The 17,073-nt window shown below is 33.6% G+C and overlaps 1 protein-coding gene across 1 annotated transcript in view; it reads left to right on the top strand.

Moving 5' to 3' along the window:
• Positions 1-17,073, top strand: part of LOC145693710 (ATP-binding cassette sub-family C member 4-like) — a 116,545-nt gene that overhangs the window by 82,565 nt on the left and 16,907 nt on the right. The window contains exons 10-11 of the mRNA XM_081769994.1: positions 2,238-2,367; positions 9,837-9,947. Of these exons, the coding sequence (XP_081626120.1) occupies positions 2,238-2,367; positions 9,837-9,947 (241 nt within the window). The remainder of the gene's footprint in view (positions 1-2,237; positions 2,368-9,836; positions 9,948-17,073) is intronic.

Raw genomic sequence — 17,073 nt, 5'->3', positions numbered from 1 at the left:
GGTTTAATTTGTTAGGGGGGCAAAGGAGGGGCAGAGACATTCTTGGGGGACATGTATTTTTGCATACCAAAAATGATAGTTTTATGATGTTTGACTTACATTATAGTACAATGTGTATTACGTTGTTGTTTTTATATTATATAATTATAAATTAAACTTATTTCAAGTAAAATTTGCAACTAACAAATAAGGCAACGTCTGCATTTTATATAGCCTCGGTGCTGAGAAAGACTAAACTCCTATCTAACCAACCTAATTGAAGGTACTTTAGTGAATCTAGGCTTAACTATTTACACTATCAGGGTTCGAAAAATGTTTCGAATAAAATTTACGCATTTTCGTCCTAGGACCGGAATCTGCAATTAAAATGACGGGGCTCAATATTATTTTGAAGATTCCGTGTGTATCGTATTAGACTTCTGTGTGTATCTGATTGTGGTATTATGCCGATTTTTGTTTAAGTTTCCCTACTCCAAATTTAGTTTTTTGTGTAAGAATGTGATATATTTGAAAGGATTTGCTAATCCTGAATTTACTCGTTTTATTTTTCACATTCTGATTGTACTGTTTAGTTTTCTGTGTCAATTCTGTGTAATCTCCTATGCATTAAGATGTGGCCTCGTACTTTTTCGAGTACATTTTCCATGTGATAAGTCTTATATAATTTGTGAGTGATGTTTCAAGATTCGTAAGATAGATGTCATTTCGCAGTTCAAAAATCGTTTTCTCTTAGCTCACGGGGCTAATTTGAAAGCGTGTACTAGTGAAAAGGAAACAAAGAAGAAAGTAAGAAACTGAAAACCGAAGGTGGATTAAAATTAACAGGAGATAGGTAAGCATAGGGCCCTTAGACGTACCGGTTTAGCAGGGGCAATCACGGATTTACATCATTATCACCATCCTACTCAGCCCCCAATAAATGTTCAAAAGTCCAAATGTCCACGTTTTTCTCTGAAACATAAGTTAATAACATTCGTATGATATTCAAAAACTACCGCTTTTGTTAGTCATTGATGCTCAACTTATTAGTGTAATCTGCTCTTTGTCACTCACTTTTGGCCAAGGATTACATATAATTCAATTAATTCTGACGTTTCAGCAAAAAGCAAGAGCATATATATGACTATATTGTAAATTTTCGTAGGGTATTCCAGTTTTAGTGTAAATTTTCAAGGGTATCCCGGTTTTTAGTGTAAATTTTCAGAGTATCTCGGTTTTTAGTGTAAATTTTCATAAGGTATCCCGGTTTATAGTGTAAATTTTCATAAGGTATCCCGGTTTTAGTCTAAATTTTCGCGGGGTATCCGATTTTTAGTTTAAAGTTTCATAGAGTACTCCTGTTTAAGTGTATATTTTTGTAGCGTTTCCGATTTTTAGTTTAAAGTTTCATAGGGTATCTCGGTTTTGGTGTAAATTTTTAAAAGGTATAACAACATAACAGATGTTAATTTGATTCTCAACAGCATTAACATTAAAAAGAAAATAATAGAAAAAGAAAAATTAAAAACTCAATTATAGTTGGGTTTTCAAGATACTTGATCACGAAACTAGTAAGAACAATCATCCCTCCATTTTTAGACTAGGTAGAAAAGTATTATTCGTTGACAAGCCGCGTGAAAAAGTTTAGTTGCAGCGTTTAAGTACTATGTTGTTCCGGTGTATATAACGAATACCGAAAACTGTACTTTCCATAACGGATAAGCACCTTTAGAAAAAAAAATCGTCATCAAAAAATATTGAAATTTTGTTCAAAAACTATTTTGATATGTACTTCTATTTTGAACAATGCTCAATAACATTATGATATAATTAATTTTAGTCAATAGTAAGTATGCCACAAATTAGCAGTTAGTAACACATTTAACGTTTAATTCAAAGCACGAAATTTGAGCTGTAACGCTAAGACTATTTCAGGTGGTATAAACTTCAAAAGTAAGCACAACAACACACTGAACAATGCTATGTGATAAAAATATAAAACAATACAAACAGTTTCAACATACTAACTGTGTCTTCATCAGACTTCCATTCAATCTCTTCAGAAGTCTGATAAAGACACAGTTAGTGTGTTGAAATTGTTTGTGTTGTTTTATATTTTTATCACACAGCATTGCTCAGTGTGTTGTTGTGTTTAGTTTGATAATGTACGCGTAGATAGTTATAAACTTAAAATATGTATATTATGGTATTATTTATCTTTAAAGATGTATTCACGTATTTTAATGTATATTTTCTAGAACTGACCAGCTGATTCAATCAACCATCAGAGAAATATTTATTAATTGCACAATGCTGACAATTGCGCATCGTCTCTACACCGTAATGGATGCGGATAGAATTCTTGTTATGCATGCAGGGAAAAATGTGGTATGTTTCAGACAAAAACTACCTTTCTTAAAAGTGTTGCATACTTCCGCCATCTTTGATTTTTACCCCATTGATATACATAGAAGTATTATTTTTTGTTTGTTTTCTTTTAAATAAACTAGAATTGTAATGGTGTAATTTTACTGATTTTTTCTTTAAATCAAGATAAATGTCCCCTTCACTATTTAATATCCTACTGTATTGTAATATCCTTGTGTATTGCATTTGTTACACCAACACGTGCTTTTATTTGGTAAACAACACACGTGCCCTTTTACTACGACTATTACAAGACACAGACGACAGGTATAATCATCATCGTCAGGTCAGGTGATAAGAGGAACAGCAGCGCCACTGTTGCCTAGGAGAAGGTATAAAACTCCATGTAACGTCTGAATCAACATCAGTTTTTGCTGGTAACTCCTGCTCTCTTAGCTTGCCTGGAGTTCTGAGAGATCTAACTTAACCCAAGCCTATTAGCTTGCCTGGAGCTCTGAGGTCTCCTGCCATCTAGCTTGTCTCGAGTTCTATGAGAACTCAACCCTTCTTAGCTTGCCTGAACTCTAAAAACGATATAATTGAAACAACCAGAAATATGATTGAATGCAACAATATGGATCCAGCAATGCTTGTAGCTGAGAGGACAATATTGTCTGGTTAAAAATATAGCTGGATCAACAAAATGTATGCAACAGCAGTAATTGGAAATACCAAGACCATCACAAGATTTTATAAGTACAAATATCTAATTGGCATAGTTGTTACCATCATAAAACTGACTGCGACAGCAATACATTTTGTTGATTTAGTTATATTTGTAACCATATAATATTGTCCTGACAGCTATAAGTATTGCTTGAGTCATGTTGTTAAATTCAATCATTATACCGTCTTTAGAGTGTGCAACTCTGAAAGAATCCTAACCGCAACCATCTAGCTTGCCTGAAGTTCTGTGATTTTTCAGCCCACCTAACTTGCCTGGAGCTCTGCGGCACAACAACTTCTCTTTGCTTGCCTGGAACTCTGTTGGAATCTTTCCCTTGGCTGCTTGGCTCTAAAGACTCCTAACTTATCCTAGCTACATAGAGAATTTTGTATTGGTCTTAGGACCACACTTATAGTGACTTTGAGTTATATTACATATAATAGGATTTTTATAATCAAAAGATTGCAGGAAAAAATCGAATCCCGAGTCCCGAATTTTTCTACCTATAACCTTATCGAAGTAATTTTACCCTATTGATATATACGGGAAATTATTTTTTAATGAACCGAAATTGTAATGTGATTTTAGTGAATTCTCTTTTATTTAAAAGTCACTTGCTTTTTCAAAACAAATTTCCATTACGTAGACAGTAAATTCTCGAATAAATCCACGATTTTGCTTCGCTTTATTCTTCTTTTTTGTGACAATAAATTACAGTATTGAAAGAAAATCTACAATTGTAGAAGTGAAAAACTTTTTTTTTTTGAGAAAAATAACTTCAATTACGAATAAAGAAGAAGCGTTTTAACACAAAAAAACAAAAACTGATTAACTGATTGTTTGTGAAAAAGTAAACCAACAAACTTATAAGTACAAAAAAACTGCTATTATTAAGTCATAATATAAAAAATGAAATGAAATCTTTGAGTTTTACGTCCCACGTTTATGCCGGTTAGGCTAAAGGAGACGGTGATGATGAGAAATGAATGAAATAATGGAATCAAGAAAGTGGGAGGAAACTGGAGTACCCCGAGAAAACCCTCACACACAGTGTTTGTCCACCACAAAGTTCACTTGCCGCGAGCTGGGGTCGAATCAGGGACCCCATACACCAGAGCTGAACGCTCTACCACTGAGCCACCGCGGCCTAGAAGTCATAATTTAGATGTGTGCGTAGATCCCTTAGTGTAAATAAAAATTGTTCGAAATCACTTTCGTGCAGTGTTGCCAAATTGGGCTACAAGCAGCGTATTGGACGGTTTTAAGTGCCCTTGCTACTAAAATTTCAAATTGGACGACACGCTAATTTTGGGGCTACTTTTAATTATCTACAGGCTGTAACTTTTAAGATTACGCTACTTTCTTATTTTAATACATGAAATCACAAATTATTGGTTTTATTTTAATAAAATTTTGTTTGTTGAGTATTCAATTCACAATAAGCAATAGTTTTACTAAAACTAATGTATTCGATACTAGTTCTCATTTCTTGGTTTGGTGTTTTTCAATCTCCAGATCTGACAACACTAGACTGTTCTTAGGTTTGCGCTTTGCCATCCATAGAAATTACAGTGTGTCCAGAATTTGAATTACCCAAAAGTCTAGGTTAAGGCAGCAACTAGAAAAATGAACTCAACGGTACTTGATGACTTATCGTGTTGTCTTGGTTCCTTGTTAACTATTTTTTAAATAATGTTTGTATTTGTTTTGTAATAATTTACGTAAGTTATTACAAAATAAATACAAACATTATTTAAAAAGTAATTAACAAGGAACCAAGACAACATGATAAGTAATCAACTACCGTTGAGTTCATTTTTCTAGTCGCTGCCTTAACCCAGATTTTTGGGTAATTCAAATTCTGGACACACTGTAATTTCTATGAATGGCAACACTGATAATTCTTCCGATTAGTATTTTCGGGTGTAGAATAATATTATCTATTATTGTGATGAGTTACATTTCATTATCTCTTTTCACTTACGAAAAACGCTGTGAAGTGTGTTTCACACCCCACAGAACTGACTTAAGCAAACATGTCTCCTTGAAAAATTAAAAGATTGCACATTTAATACTATCATTGTCTGCCCAGTTCATTATAGGCCTATATGATTAGTAAAAGTTTATAGCTGCAAAATAACTCATTTTTTTCATGTTTGGGCTATAAATAGTTCAAATCCACACTTTTGAAGGACAATCTCTCTACTTTTTAATCTTCAGATCTCTCAACACTGCTTTCGTATTGATTTGTATCTTCTTTTGACCATGTTTAAAAAGATTTTCCGTGGTTGCCGCAGCACTCAATCCCGCAGATGATCCAAAGTTTTAATGTACATTTAATATTACTTAATTAAATTTGATTAACAAAAATTACATACAACAAAATTAATTTTCAGGAAGTGAAAGTCATATACTAGTGTGATTCAGAAAGTAATGCCTCCAAGGTGCTTTATTTGTGTATGACAGATAGAACCGATACAAGTATCAGTGGAAAGCTTGCAATCTCAGCTACAAAGGGTGGCAAGATTTTTCAACATAGTCCCTATTACGAGCAACACACTTGCACCAACGCAAAACAAGGTATTTCATCGCCGTCGGCGAAGAATTGTGGTAGCTGCTGGCGACAGCATTGCCGCACTGCTGCTTCTACATCCGCGTCACAACTGTAGCGTTGGCCCTTAAGGTGATCCTTAAGTTTGGGGAAGAGCCAAACGTCACAGGACGCCAGATCCGGACTATAGGCAGGATAAAGCAGAAAGTCAACAACACTTTGCCAGCAGATGGAACAACTTTGAATTTTTTGGCAGAGAGGACGTGTTGCATTACTCCATCGACTAACACTTCGTTTCCAGGTCGTAATGATATATCCACGACTCGTCGCCGGAAATGAATGTTCCTGAGCGCAAACCTTCCGCAGTCAGAAAATCAATGACAACCCGCTGTTTCAACCGGACGTCGCTACTGAATGCCATCGATTGTTCCGTTTCTCTGAAACGAGAGAAGATAGGAAGGTGAAACAAGTGACAGTCTATACCTTAAATATCAGTGCATTAATGTGACATAGTACAGAATATTTGCAGTACTATTGGCCAAGTAGTGGGCTTGGAGGCATTACTTTCCGAACCACCCTCGTAAATAGATTTAGAGAAGAAATCAATAAAAGCAAACCACTTAAATTCAAGTTCTTTTGAAAGAAAACATCGAAATAAATTAGCTAAAAATGAAAGATGGCGCTTGTATTCAACTCTGTTAATAGAGTATACAATAATTTATGTAATGTGTTTAGCCAATAAGGTACAAATTATGAAACGAAATAGTTAGTATGTTACTATCTATTTAGTCCTATAGTATATAGTGAAGCCCTCGGAAGACAACAGAGTAATTTGCGTAATGGAGCGAGTTCATCATTAAAAGTAACTGAATACATGTTTCAGCATTTTTGGAAAATTTTACAAATTTCGAACTTTAATTATGAAGTTGCCAAATGTGATGACTTCTTAAGTTAGATGTGCGGAATTCCGGTATTTTAAACTCTTAATTAACGTCTTCTTTCGACGTTTTGGACAGTTCCACTTCTAATACTGGGAAGCAATATTCTATAATATTCAAATTTCAGACCCTTTATACAGAAAAATTCATTGTGAGTATTGTTTTAAGTTGGAAGTATGAAATCTGGTATATATATACTGGTAATTGAAATCATCCGAAAACGTGTTTCAACCTTTTTAAAAATTTGACTCCTAAAGGGAACAATTTCTCGTATTAAAAGTTTTTATTCTTTATTCAGAAAATGTCGAATGTGAGTATTCGTTTGAGTTGAAGGTATGAAATCCGACATATAAACTCATAATCAGACATTAGTTGACACGTGTTGCAATATTGTCGAAAATTCTGCTCCTAAGGAGCAAATTAGGGACATTCAAATTTCCAGTTTTATATACAGTATATTAAATTTTATTTTCCTGTGCGAGGAACTGGCACTTCCATTTGTTCTATTGTAAATATTCTTTTATTCTAGTAAATATGTTAAATAAACACTTAAGAGACTAATTCCATTTGGAGGAACAGGAAATCTTTTGAAGGGGCATTCCTCCTCGTGCTGTGGTTACACATCCTCTAGTGAACGCAACATATTTGACTATATAAACCAGGGATGCAAATAAGCAACAAAATTTTACTCGCCCAAGAAAAAAGCTACTAGCCCACATCCCACAATAAAAATCATTTACTTACCTTCGGTAGCCCCGGGCGAGTGGTTATTTGCATCCCTGATATAAACACTAAGAAAATAAATATACTTAGCAATTTGTTAATTATTCTTTTCTAAACGATAACATTAAACAACCTTACTAACTGTTCTATAGTATGTTTCTTCTTTCATAGTGTAACGATAACTTGTAGAAATGTGTATATGTTACGAGTATTAAGGATAATGATCTGTATCCTATGATATCATTTCCTATGGTCTGAATCGTATGGTATATCAACCCTTCTTTTATGGGTAAACATGTAGAAACTTGTTCTTTCTGGATCAGTGTTGCCATACTTGGTACAATTGTATCAAATTCAGCCCTTTTTGTCATTCATCGGCACGTTGGTACCACTCTGGCATTTTCAGCCCCTTTTGTGAAGAAGTTGGTACAATTCTATCCAATTCAGCACCATTTAACAAATACTTGTCACATTTTCAAAAGGGTCAGTAAAACTGTTCCTACATCTCACTTTACTCATACTGTGTGTTGGACTCTTAAAAAATGCTGTTGAACATTCATTCTGTAACGTTGCACCGCATAACGCTACGAACTTAGTGTAGAAAATTCCTAAGTCGAACTATACTGGGAAACAAATGACTGTAGATGAACGCATCCACTCTACGTATGAAGGGGACGAGAAAGAAGCAGTGTGCAGAAATTTTAGTCGTCCTATTTGGATGTTTTTAAAAATTAATTTTTAGAAAGAGCACTTTCTTCATTTGAACTCTTGGAAAAGGGGAACTGCTCTTTTAGTTTAATGTTATAGAGCCATGTATTATACTCAGGGGTAAAAGTGGATCTGAAAAGGTAGGGGGACGCATGACGTCACGTTGTCCTCCGTGCCTGTCTTTGCCCATTGTCCCATTGTCCTCCACACTTTTACCCCCGATAGTATAAAATAATGAATTCAGCCTTTTCTTTCAATTTGGTACTATTTTTCATCCCACTCTAGAGCTAGGACTGTGGCAACGTGTGAGGAAGCCATAGTGGATGTATGTAAGTTTGTTCACAAACAAGATTAGGCCTAATTATTAAAAATAATGAGTTAACGTTAAATGCAGAAAATCCAGGACAAAACATTAGTTTAAACAAATTCGATTTTTCGTGTTATCATTTGAACAATTGGGATATGAATTAACTTTGAAATATTTCTATAATTTTAATATAACTAACTCAGGGCTATTATATAACCTTAAAGGTTATAACAGATTACTCTTGATTATTACTGTTTTGCATCGCTTCTTAGAAACACTAAACAGGTTTTAATAATAACTATGGAAATTGGCATTGCACAGATTCAAGATTTTATTATAACCTGTTTCCCTACTACAGTGAAACCTCTCAATAGCGGACACTAATGGGACATGAAGTTTTGTCCGTTATTGAGAGGTGTCCGTTATAGAGAGGTTACAGAAGTTTAATTTCTCATAACGGTAATTGTATGCTGTAATATATAGTAAATACATTTTGTATTGGCATAAATACGTAAAATTCAATAAGAAAATACTCTTATTTAGTACAGATTTGAATTACTGGGAGGGATGGAGAAATTCATTTATGTTAAATCATATTATTGCTGGGCAATGTTTAACGAAAAAGGCATGGTTTTTCTTCTACAAAGGTAATAAAACTCATTAGCAAGTGTCCTCTAAAAATCCTCAGTACGATTGCAGAAGGAACATGTGTGTGTGTGTGTTTGTGTACTGGCGCGGCATCTTCGTTGACAGAATGGATGAAAAGGCAAGCTATTGGGGGTGCATATGTTTATTGACCCAGGCCCAATCACTAAGAATATCCTTTTAGAGAAAATGAAAAAGGAAGCCGGGAAAACTCCAACCCACACTTGTTCCAGTATCATGAGTAAAAGAAAAATGTTTCTTTTCCGAAAAAGTGAGAGAGGAAACACTGCTCGTTGAAAATGTTATTGTAAAACAATGTTTGTTTTGTTATCTATGAAACTGTCGATAAAGATGCAAGGTCCAGACGAAAATGATTAAATTTGTTAGGGAAGGGAAGATCTTTCGCATAGAATTCCTGGCCTTACGACTAACCCTGCATGAGTGTTATTGCTTATTCAAAATTTTCTAGGATTTCCGCCAGAAAGCAGTTTATTCCGGGGGGAAAAATGCAAGTTCAGCTGTTCTGTTTGGTGGTTCACTCATGAGAGATACACTTATGGAGAAAAGACTGTAATATATCGCAGAACCGAGAACATTCCTTTCCGTTATGAAGAGGTTATAGAAACGTTTGGGAAAAAAAGGACTGTCCGCGTCCGTATCTGAGAGTGTCCGTAAAAGGGAGGGTTTTGTTCCGTAAGAGAACATATATTTTTGCCGGGACAAAAAAAAATCTGTCCGTATTATAGAGGTGTCCGTTAAGGGAGGTTTCACTGTATTTACAATCTTTTCATGAGTTATTCTGTTGTTTTACCTTTTAAGAAACGTAATGTAGTTTATTTAGGTGACATCCTTCTACAACATTATCTTTTTTTTCCTTTTATCTCTATGAAGGAATTTGACCATCCATATATACTGCTGAAGAATCGTCACAGCTTCTTGTCGAAGTTAGTGTACGAGACAGAGGCTTCTATGATCGCTCAATTGAAACACATGGCCCAAATGGTGAGTAGTACTGCACATTGTGCTCAAAATAAAAATTAAACTCTTAAATTTATGTTATTAACTCTAGTCCAGTGATGCATATATTGATGGCAGCCTGTTAGTCGATATGATATTCCAGAGGAGCAAATGACGAATTCTGATATTTAGCTCGCCCAATTATTGCGAAATTATATTTATTCAAATATGAATCGGAAAGTTACATTAATGTATGCGTAAGATAACATTTTCTACCATCATTGATGTACGAGGGTGATTCAAAAAGTAATGCCTCCAAGCCCACTACTTGACCAATAGTACAGCAAACATTCTGAACTGTTTGTCATTAATGCACTTATGTTTAAGCTATATAATGTCACTTGTTTCGCCTTCCTATCTCTTCTCGTTCCAGAGTAATGGAGCAATCCATGGCATCCAGTGGTGACGTCTGGCTGAAACAGCGGGCTGCCACTGAACTTTCGACTGCGGAAGGTTGTGAGCCCAGGAACATTCATCGCTGGCGATGAGTCATAAATACATCATTACGACCCGGAAATAAAGCGTCAGTCGATGGAGTATCGCCACACGTCCTCTCTTCCGCCAAAAAAATCAAAGTTGTCCCATCTGCTGACATAGAGTTGTTGACATTCTGCATCACCCTGCCTATAGTCCGGATCTTGCACCCTACGACCTTTGGCTCTTTCCCAAACTTAAGAATCATCTTAAGAGCCAACGCTACAGTGGTGTTGAAAGCAGAAACTATAATTCTTTGCCGACGGCATGAAAAACCTTGTTTCGCGTTGGCGCAAGTATGGTGCCCGTAATAGGGACTATGTTGAAAGATGATGCCACCATTTGCAGCTGACATTGCAAGCTTTCCACTGATACCTGTATCGGTGCTATCTGTCGAACACAAATAAAGGTATCGCTTTGCATTACTTTCTGAATCACTCTCGTAGAAAATCTCAACAGAAACTGAGCGAACTTCTGGGCACTACTGTATTACCCTTCCAGCATACAGTAAAACAAGCCCTCTCTAACAAACTTGCAACAAGCAGACAGAGCAGAGAGAAATAATCTAGAACAAGAACAGCATGCTATTCATTTCTATTTTATTTATTTATTTATTTACGTCTGTGAATTAAAATTGCAACAAGAAATGATTAGAGCTAAAGAACTCGAGTCAGTCGTACATCCTACGATGTTGAAACAAAATTTAGTAACAGTGCTCAAAAATTTTAAACGAAAGTTTCAAAAATTTCTTAAAATTTAAAATTTAAATTTGAGTGAAAATTTAAAATTTTTCATTTTTAGATGAATGCAAATTTTTTGAACTAAAAGAATTACTAAAAAGTTCAACTACTGAGTACAAAATTTTCGAACCTGAAAAAAAAAATTAACCAGAGATGTTGAAAAAAAAATTTAAACAGTGTCCAAAAATTTTTATTAAATAAAAAGTTTCAGAAAGTTTAGAAAATGTTCGGCCAACCAAATCGCACTAAGGATTGCTTTCCACTAATGAACGCAGGCTAAAAATTATGACTAAAGTTCAAAGTGTGAAATTGTTATTACACATCAAAAAGTTTCAATAATTACTTATCAGGTTTCAGATCCTACCTTTTTTCCCACTAATAACCTTAGACTATGAGTCGTAATTACAATCCTAAAGTTCAAAAAATTAATAAATGAAGATTTTCTATATAATTAACGGTTAAGCATATTATTTTTTTAAACAAGGTTAGAAACATTGAACAATAACATGCTATTAGTTTGAAAGGATTAGAAATACACAATGAATGCAAGATTAAGAAAAATTAAGAGAATAAAAACTAAGTTTGTGAAAAGCATTTTAATCGAGTGTAATTAATTTAAAGTGTTTCTTCTTCCTTGATTTATTACAAATATGAGACCATAAAATGATACATGAGATAATTAAAGATGAATTGTCTATTAATTATAGTGGATTGAAAGATGATTATCCAACCTTAAAATTTTGTATTAATAAAAATGAATATATTGTTTAAAGATTTTCTATACAGAGTGTTATAAAAATTTATCACAATAATTTGGAAATAGATTCCTCACATCAAAATAGGAAAATGTTCATATGGATCTGTGGTCGGAAATGCATAGTTTCTAGTTATAGGGTGTCAAAAACGAGGAAAAATGAACTTTAGAGGCCCATAGTTCCACTACTATAGGACAGATCGTAGTGGGGTCAAGACATCACTGAGGAACTAGTAAACGAGCTATCCAAATATCCATCTTTCAGAACCTCCGATACTTCCACAATCATTTTAAGACATGCTGTTTGGGAGTACTTGATCACTCTCCACCTACCTCTCTAAAAATTGGTGTGCAAGTACTGGAGCATTCTTAAACATGGGTATTTGAATAGTACACTTACCAATTCCTCAGTGATGTCTTGACCCGATTACGATAAGCCACGTAGTAGTGGAGCTATGAACTTTTAAGATTCACTTGTTTAACGTTTTCGGCACCCTATAACTCCGGAACTATCCACTTTTGAGCACAGGTCCATATGAACTTTTCTTCTTATTTTGATGTGACGAATCTATTACCAAAATACGGTGAAACATTTTTATAACACCCTGTATAATAAATAAGAAATGGAATTACAATTAACAACAAAAACGATATGAAAGCCTTAAGGACTGATACTTTACATGATCTAGACTAAGGCAAAACATATGAGATAATTTTATAGAAATTAGTTCAAAAAATACTGATAAGAAAGTATTAATACATTTAGATGGAAAGTATAAAACGCTATTACCACGGACGTGTAATGAAGCTACAGACAAGTGTTAAAGGAAATGAAAAATAGAAAGCTTTATATGGAGTACGAGAGGATGAAGAATCTTAGTAACCGATACATGATGCATCATTTAAAAAAATGAACCTATGTAATTAATGAAATGACTTCTAAATTCTCCAAGGCAAAAACAACTTAGTATGGAACCTCAAAAGAAATATTCTTACAAATAATTTCACTCTAACTGTAAAAGAAAAATGTGGAAGATAATAAACAGTTTTTGAAAATAATGGATGATTATTTGCAATAAACTATATTTTATTGATTACAATCATTATTTATATTATAATATAAAATTGATTATAATCAATCGAGAAAGTTTAAATAGTTATCATTCCCAGTTGAGAATGAAATAAATAGAAGATTTCATTATTATATATTGAAAGTTCGTTTGAACTTTTTTAATTCGGTTCATAAATGGTACAAATTTAACAAATGAAAAAAATTCGGAAATGTTCGGGTTTATTTTTGAGTTTTCGAAAAAATATATTCTTTAAAAGTCCTAGTATTTTATGTTGATTATGCTAATATTTTGATTTTTAAATCACAGGGTTAGTAATGAAAATAAGAAGGTTTCTGTAATATTATCCTCAGAGGTATGAAACTTTTAATACATTCAAAAAACTCAGTTTTTAATTCTCTTTTAAAATATGTTTGAATTCTTGAAACTCGTTAATAAATGGCCGGAACATAATAAAAATATTACAAATGAAAAATTTCGGGAAATTTTATTTGATTACTTTTTGAGTTTACAAAAAAAATGTTCTTTAAAAAAGTCTTAGAATTTTTGGTAATTTTGCTAGGATTTTGGTTCTTTAAATCGAATAAGAAACAACGAAAATAAGAGTTTTTAACTTCATCTTTAGAGGTAGGCAACTATTAGTACATCTAAAAAGATGTTTTGCATTTTTGAAACTGGTTCTTAAATAACGATTTTAAAAATATATATAATCCTGGAACACTGCTGCCAACTGAGAATTTTTATCTGAAAATTGCCATAATGTTTATTTACTGAGAGCACATTGTAACTTACGGAGCTGAAAATTTTATGGGTAAATATAATAAAATTTGTGAAGGGGTTAGCAACACTGCAAGGTGGAAATCTGTACGAATGGCGATTATGAAGCGTTTACACTTGGTCGATTTAGTCGCATGGCTAAATCGATTTAGTCGCACGACTAAATCGACTCGCTGCATTTGCCACTAAATCGAAGCAACTAGGCCGAATCAGATCGATGGATGTGTTCAATTATTTCAACCACAGAAAATAGAACATCTTTCAATTCAGTTGCCAGTCGATTAGTCGCCTTCGATCAACAAGCGATTAAGTTGAAGTCCCGTTTACATGGTCGATTAAGTTGAAAGTGACGTCAATTCAACTGAATCGAACGCAAATCGACTAAGTGTAAACGCCCCATTACAGCGCATTTTTGTTAGTGATTTCTCTAAACATCTCTTCGACTAAGCTTCGAGATGAAAGATCCCAGTGATGCCAACTCGTGGGAAAGATCCTATTTTACGGATTTTTTTTTGGACAATTTCTTGAATAGGGATAAAGAGAATTTTCATCGAAATTGGCAGCATGTATGGGAGTTTTCGTATATTTACTTTATCGATACCAACAAAATTCTCTATGAGCGGAAAGTAGGCAAATATTGCTTAAATAAAACGTGAAATCAGTACTACTACTAATTGCGAAATTTATTGGAAAGTGCATGTTAATGGAAAAGTAATTTATGCAGCAACTTGTGGAATTTCAAAAAATAAGCGTCAGAAATGAAATTGTATTCTGGGATATTTAAAAAGAATAATTAGTAGAATTAAGTAAATTATCAAACGAGAAACAGAACATTCCTAAAACGTCCCATACGAAATAACAGGAGAATGACGTTCATCTAGTTTCAACACGTTCAGTAAATGATTATGGTACAAAAGCGAGATGAAAATACCCAATTCTGACCACAAAAATTAGATGCTTTCATCAACATATTCAATTGTCTCTTTTAATTAAGAAAAATATGTATCAACTATTTGATAAATTTAAAAAAAATGGAATTTACGAATAATCCACTCATATATTGAAGAAAGTAAGTGACATACAGTACTTTCAATTTTCATATTTTATAAATTTTGAAATTTTCCTACGTAGTATAGAGCGTGGGAAATTTAAGAGCAAAATGGGAATTTCTAGCTTTCGAGATGAGATTTTATAAAGTTCCCAGGTTGGCATCACTGAAAGAATCTTAGCGAAGAAAATTTGCATTCTGTGTAGTTACAAAATTTCGATACTTTGTACTTACAAAAGCAAAATTTGTATACTGTGTAGTTATAAAAGCAAAATTTGGATACTGTGTAGTTATAAAAGCAAAATTTGGATACTGTGTAGTTATAAAAGCAAAATTTGGATACTCTGTAGTTATAAAAGCAAAATTTGGATACTCTGTAGTTATAAATGCAAAATTTGCGTACTGTGTAGTTAAAGAAGCAAAGTTTGGATACTGTGTAGCTACAAAATTTGAATACTGAGTAGTTATATAAGCCGTTACACAATCTCTCCTTCTCGCTACCTGCTCTCAGAAAGGAAAACAGAGTGAGATGCATGGTTTCAAAATGACTAATAGAACTAAAAAATGGTTCTTACATTCACTCTCTGCTAATGCCTAGTAAAGCATTTTATGTATATATGTTTGTGAATTAATAAACGTTTAACAGAAGTGAAAGAATACACAACAAAAGCTTGTAACTTTATTATTTATTGATTAACCTTCATGATTCGAACAGTATTAGAAAGAGCATTTCTAAGACCTTTTTGTAAATTACATGTTATAGGGATGATTAGAGTAGTAAGCTATTATAATTTGTAAGTTGTAAAGATCTATGCGATATGTGATACGTTCATCACTGTTATAATATATGTAATATACGTATATTATAAAATCATGTGTTCAAAATAACTAACTCCATTTCTTATGGAACCCGGAGGTTCAATTCCGCGTTCACAAAAGCTCTCCACTGACTTCTATCCTTAGCCAATTGGATCCAGTTTCTACTTTGTACTCCTATCTCTGCGAGATCCATCTTAATATTGTCCTCCCATCTGCGCCTAGGTCTTCCTAATGGTCGTTTTCCGATTGGTCTTCCAGTTAAGACTTTGAAAGCGTTTCTACTTTCTTCCATTCTAGCTACATGACCTGCCCACCTAAGCCTCCTAGACTTGATAACCCTAACAATGTTTGGTAAACTGTATAAATTATGTAGTTCCTCGTTATGAAGTTTCCGCCATTCTCCATTTCCGTTCCTCTTGGGTCCGAATATTTGTCTCAGTCTATGTTCTTCTCTCAGAGTAAACGACCATGTTTCGAAACCATACAGAACAACAGGCATGATTATCGTTTTGTATATTTTAAGCTTCAAATTCCTCGACAGAATTCGCGACGATAAGAGATTTTGCGCTGAATAATAACATGAATTTCCTTCTTTTAGTCGATATTTAATTTCTTCGTGAATACGATTTTCGTCTGTTAATATTGATCCTAGGTATTTGAAAGTATCCACTTTATCAAAAGTATTATTTAATATTTTAACGCATCCATAATTTCCCGTATTAGGCCCCCGACGCACTTCCATGTATTGGGTTTTCTCTCCATTTACTTCTAAATCCATGTTCCTGCAAGTGTTTAAGATCTCTGCATTTCTTTCTGTTGTTCTCCCATCATCACCTATTAAATTTACATCATCAGCATATGCCATAACTTGGTGAATACCGTTCAACTCTAAGCCCTGGTTGCTATATTTGATTTTCCTTATAACGTATTCCAGGACAAAGTTGAATAATAATGGCGACAACGCATCTCCTTGTTGTGTTCAAAATAAGAAAATTAAGAATTTTATATACTAAAATTTAATCCAAAAATCTTATGATCATAATTTCACCTAATTTATGACACATGGTCTAATATCTTGAAATATTTGAATACTCGGATGTTCCAATACTTGAACTATCAAATCTTTAGGAATAATAATAATAATAATAATAATAATAATAATAATAATAATAATAATAATAATAATAATAATAATAATAATGACTTATTACCACTCATGGCATAAGATTACAACCAAAAACGTGATATTTGGCAAGAATATTTCGGTTTTGTTTAGTGTTGCCCACGAGAAGAAAATTTCTCATCTAGTTTCTAAAACAAAACAAAGAAAATTGAGACTAAAACTAACATTTTACATTCGAGACGGGACAAGGCTAACTCAGAGTATCGTCTCGCGTTGGAGATGAGAATTGAGACGAGACGAAAAGTA

Source organism: Thermobia domestica, chromosome 8 (assembly GCF_964235325.1).
Source record: "Thermobia domestica chromosome 8, izTheDome1.hap1.1, whole genome shotgun sequence".
NCBI classification, from domain to species: domain Eukaryota; kingdom Metazoa; phylum Arthropoda; class Insecta; order Zygentoma; family Lepismatidae; genus Thermobia; species Thermobia domestica.
Note: the sequence above shows the minus strand (reverse complement) of the source record. Positions and strands in the feature narration are given on the sequence as shown.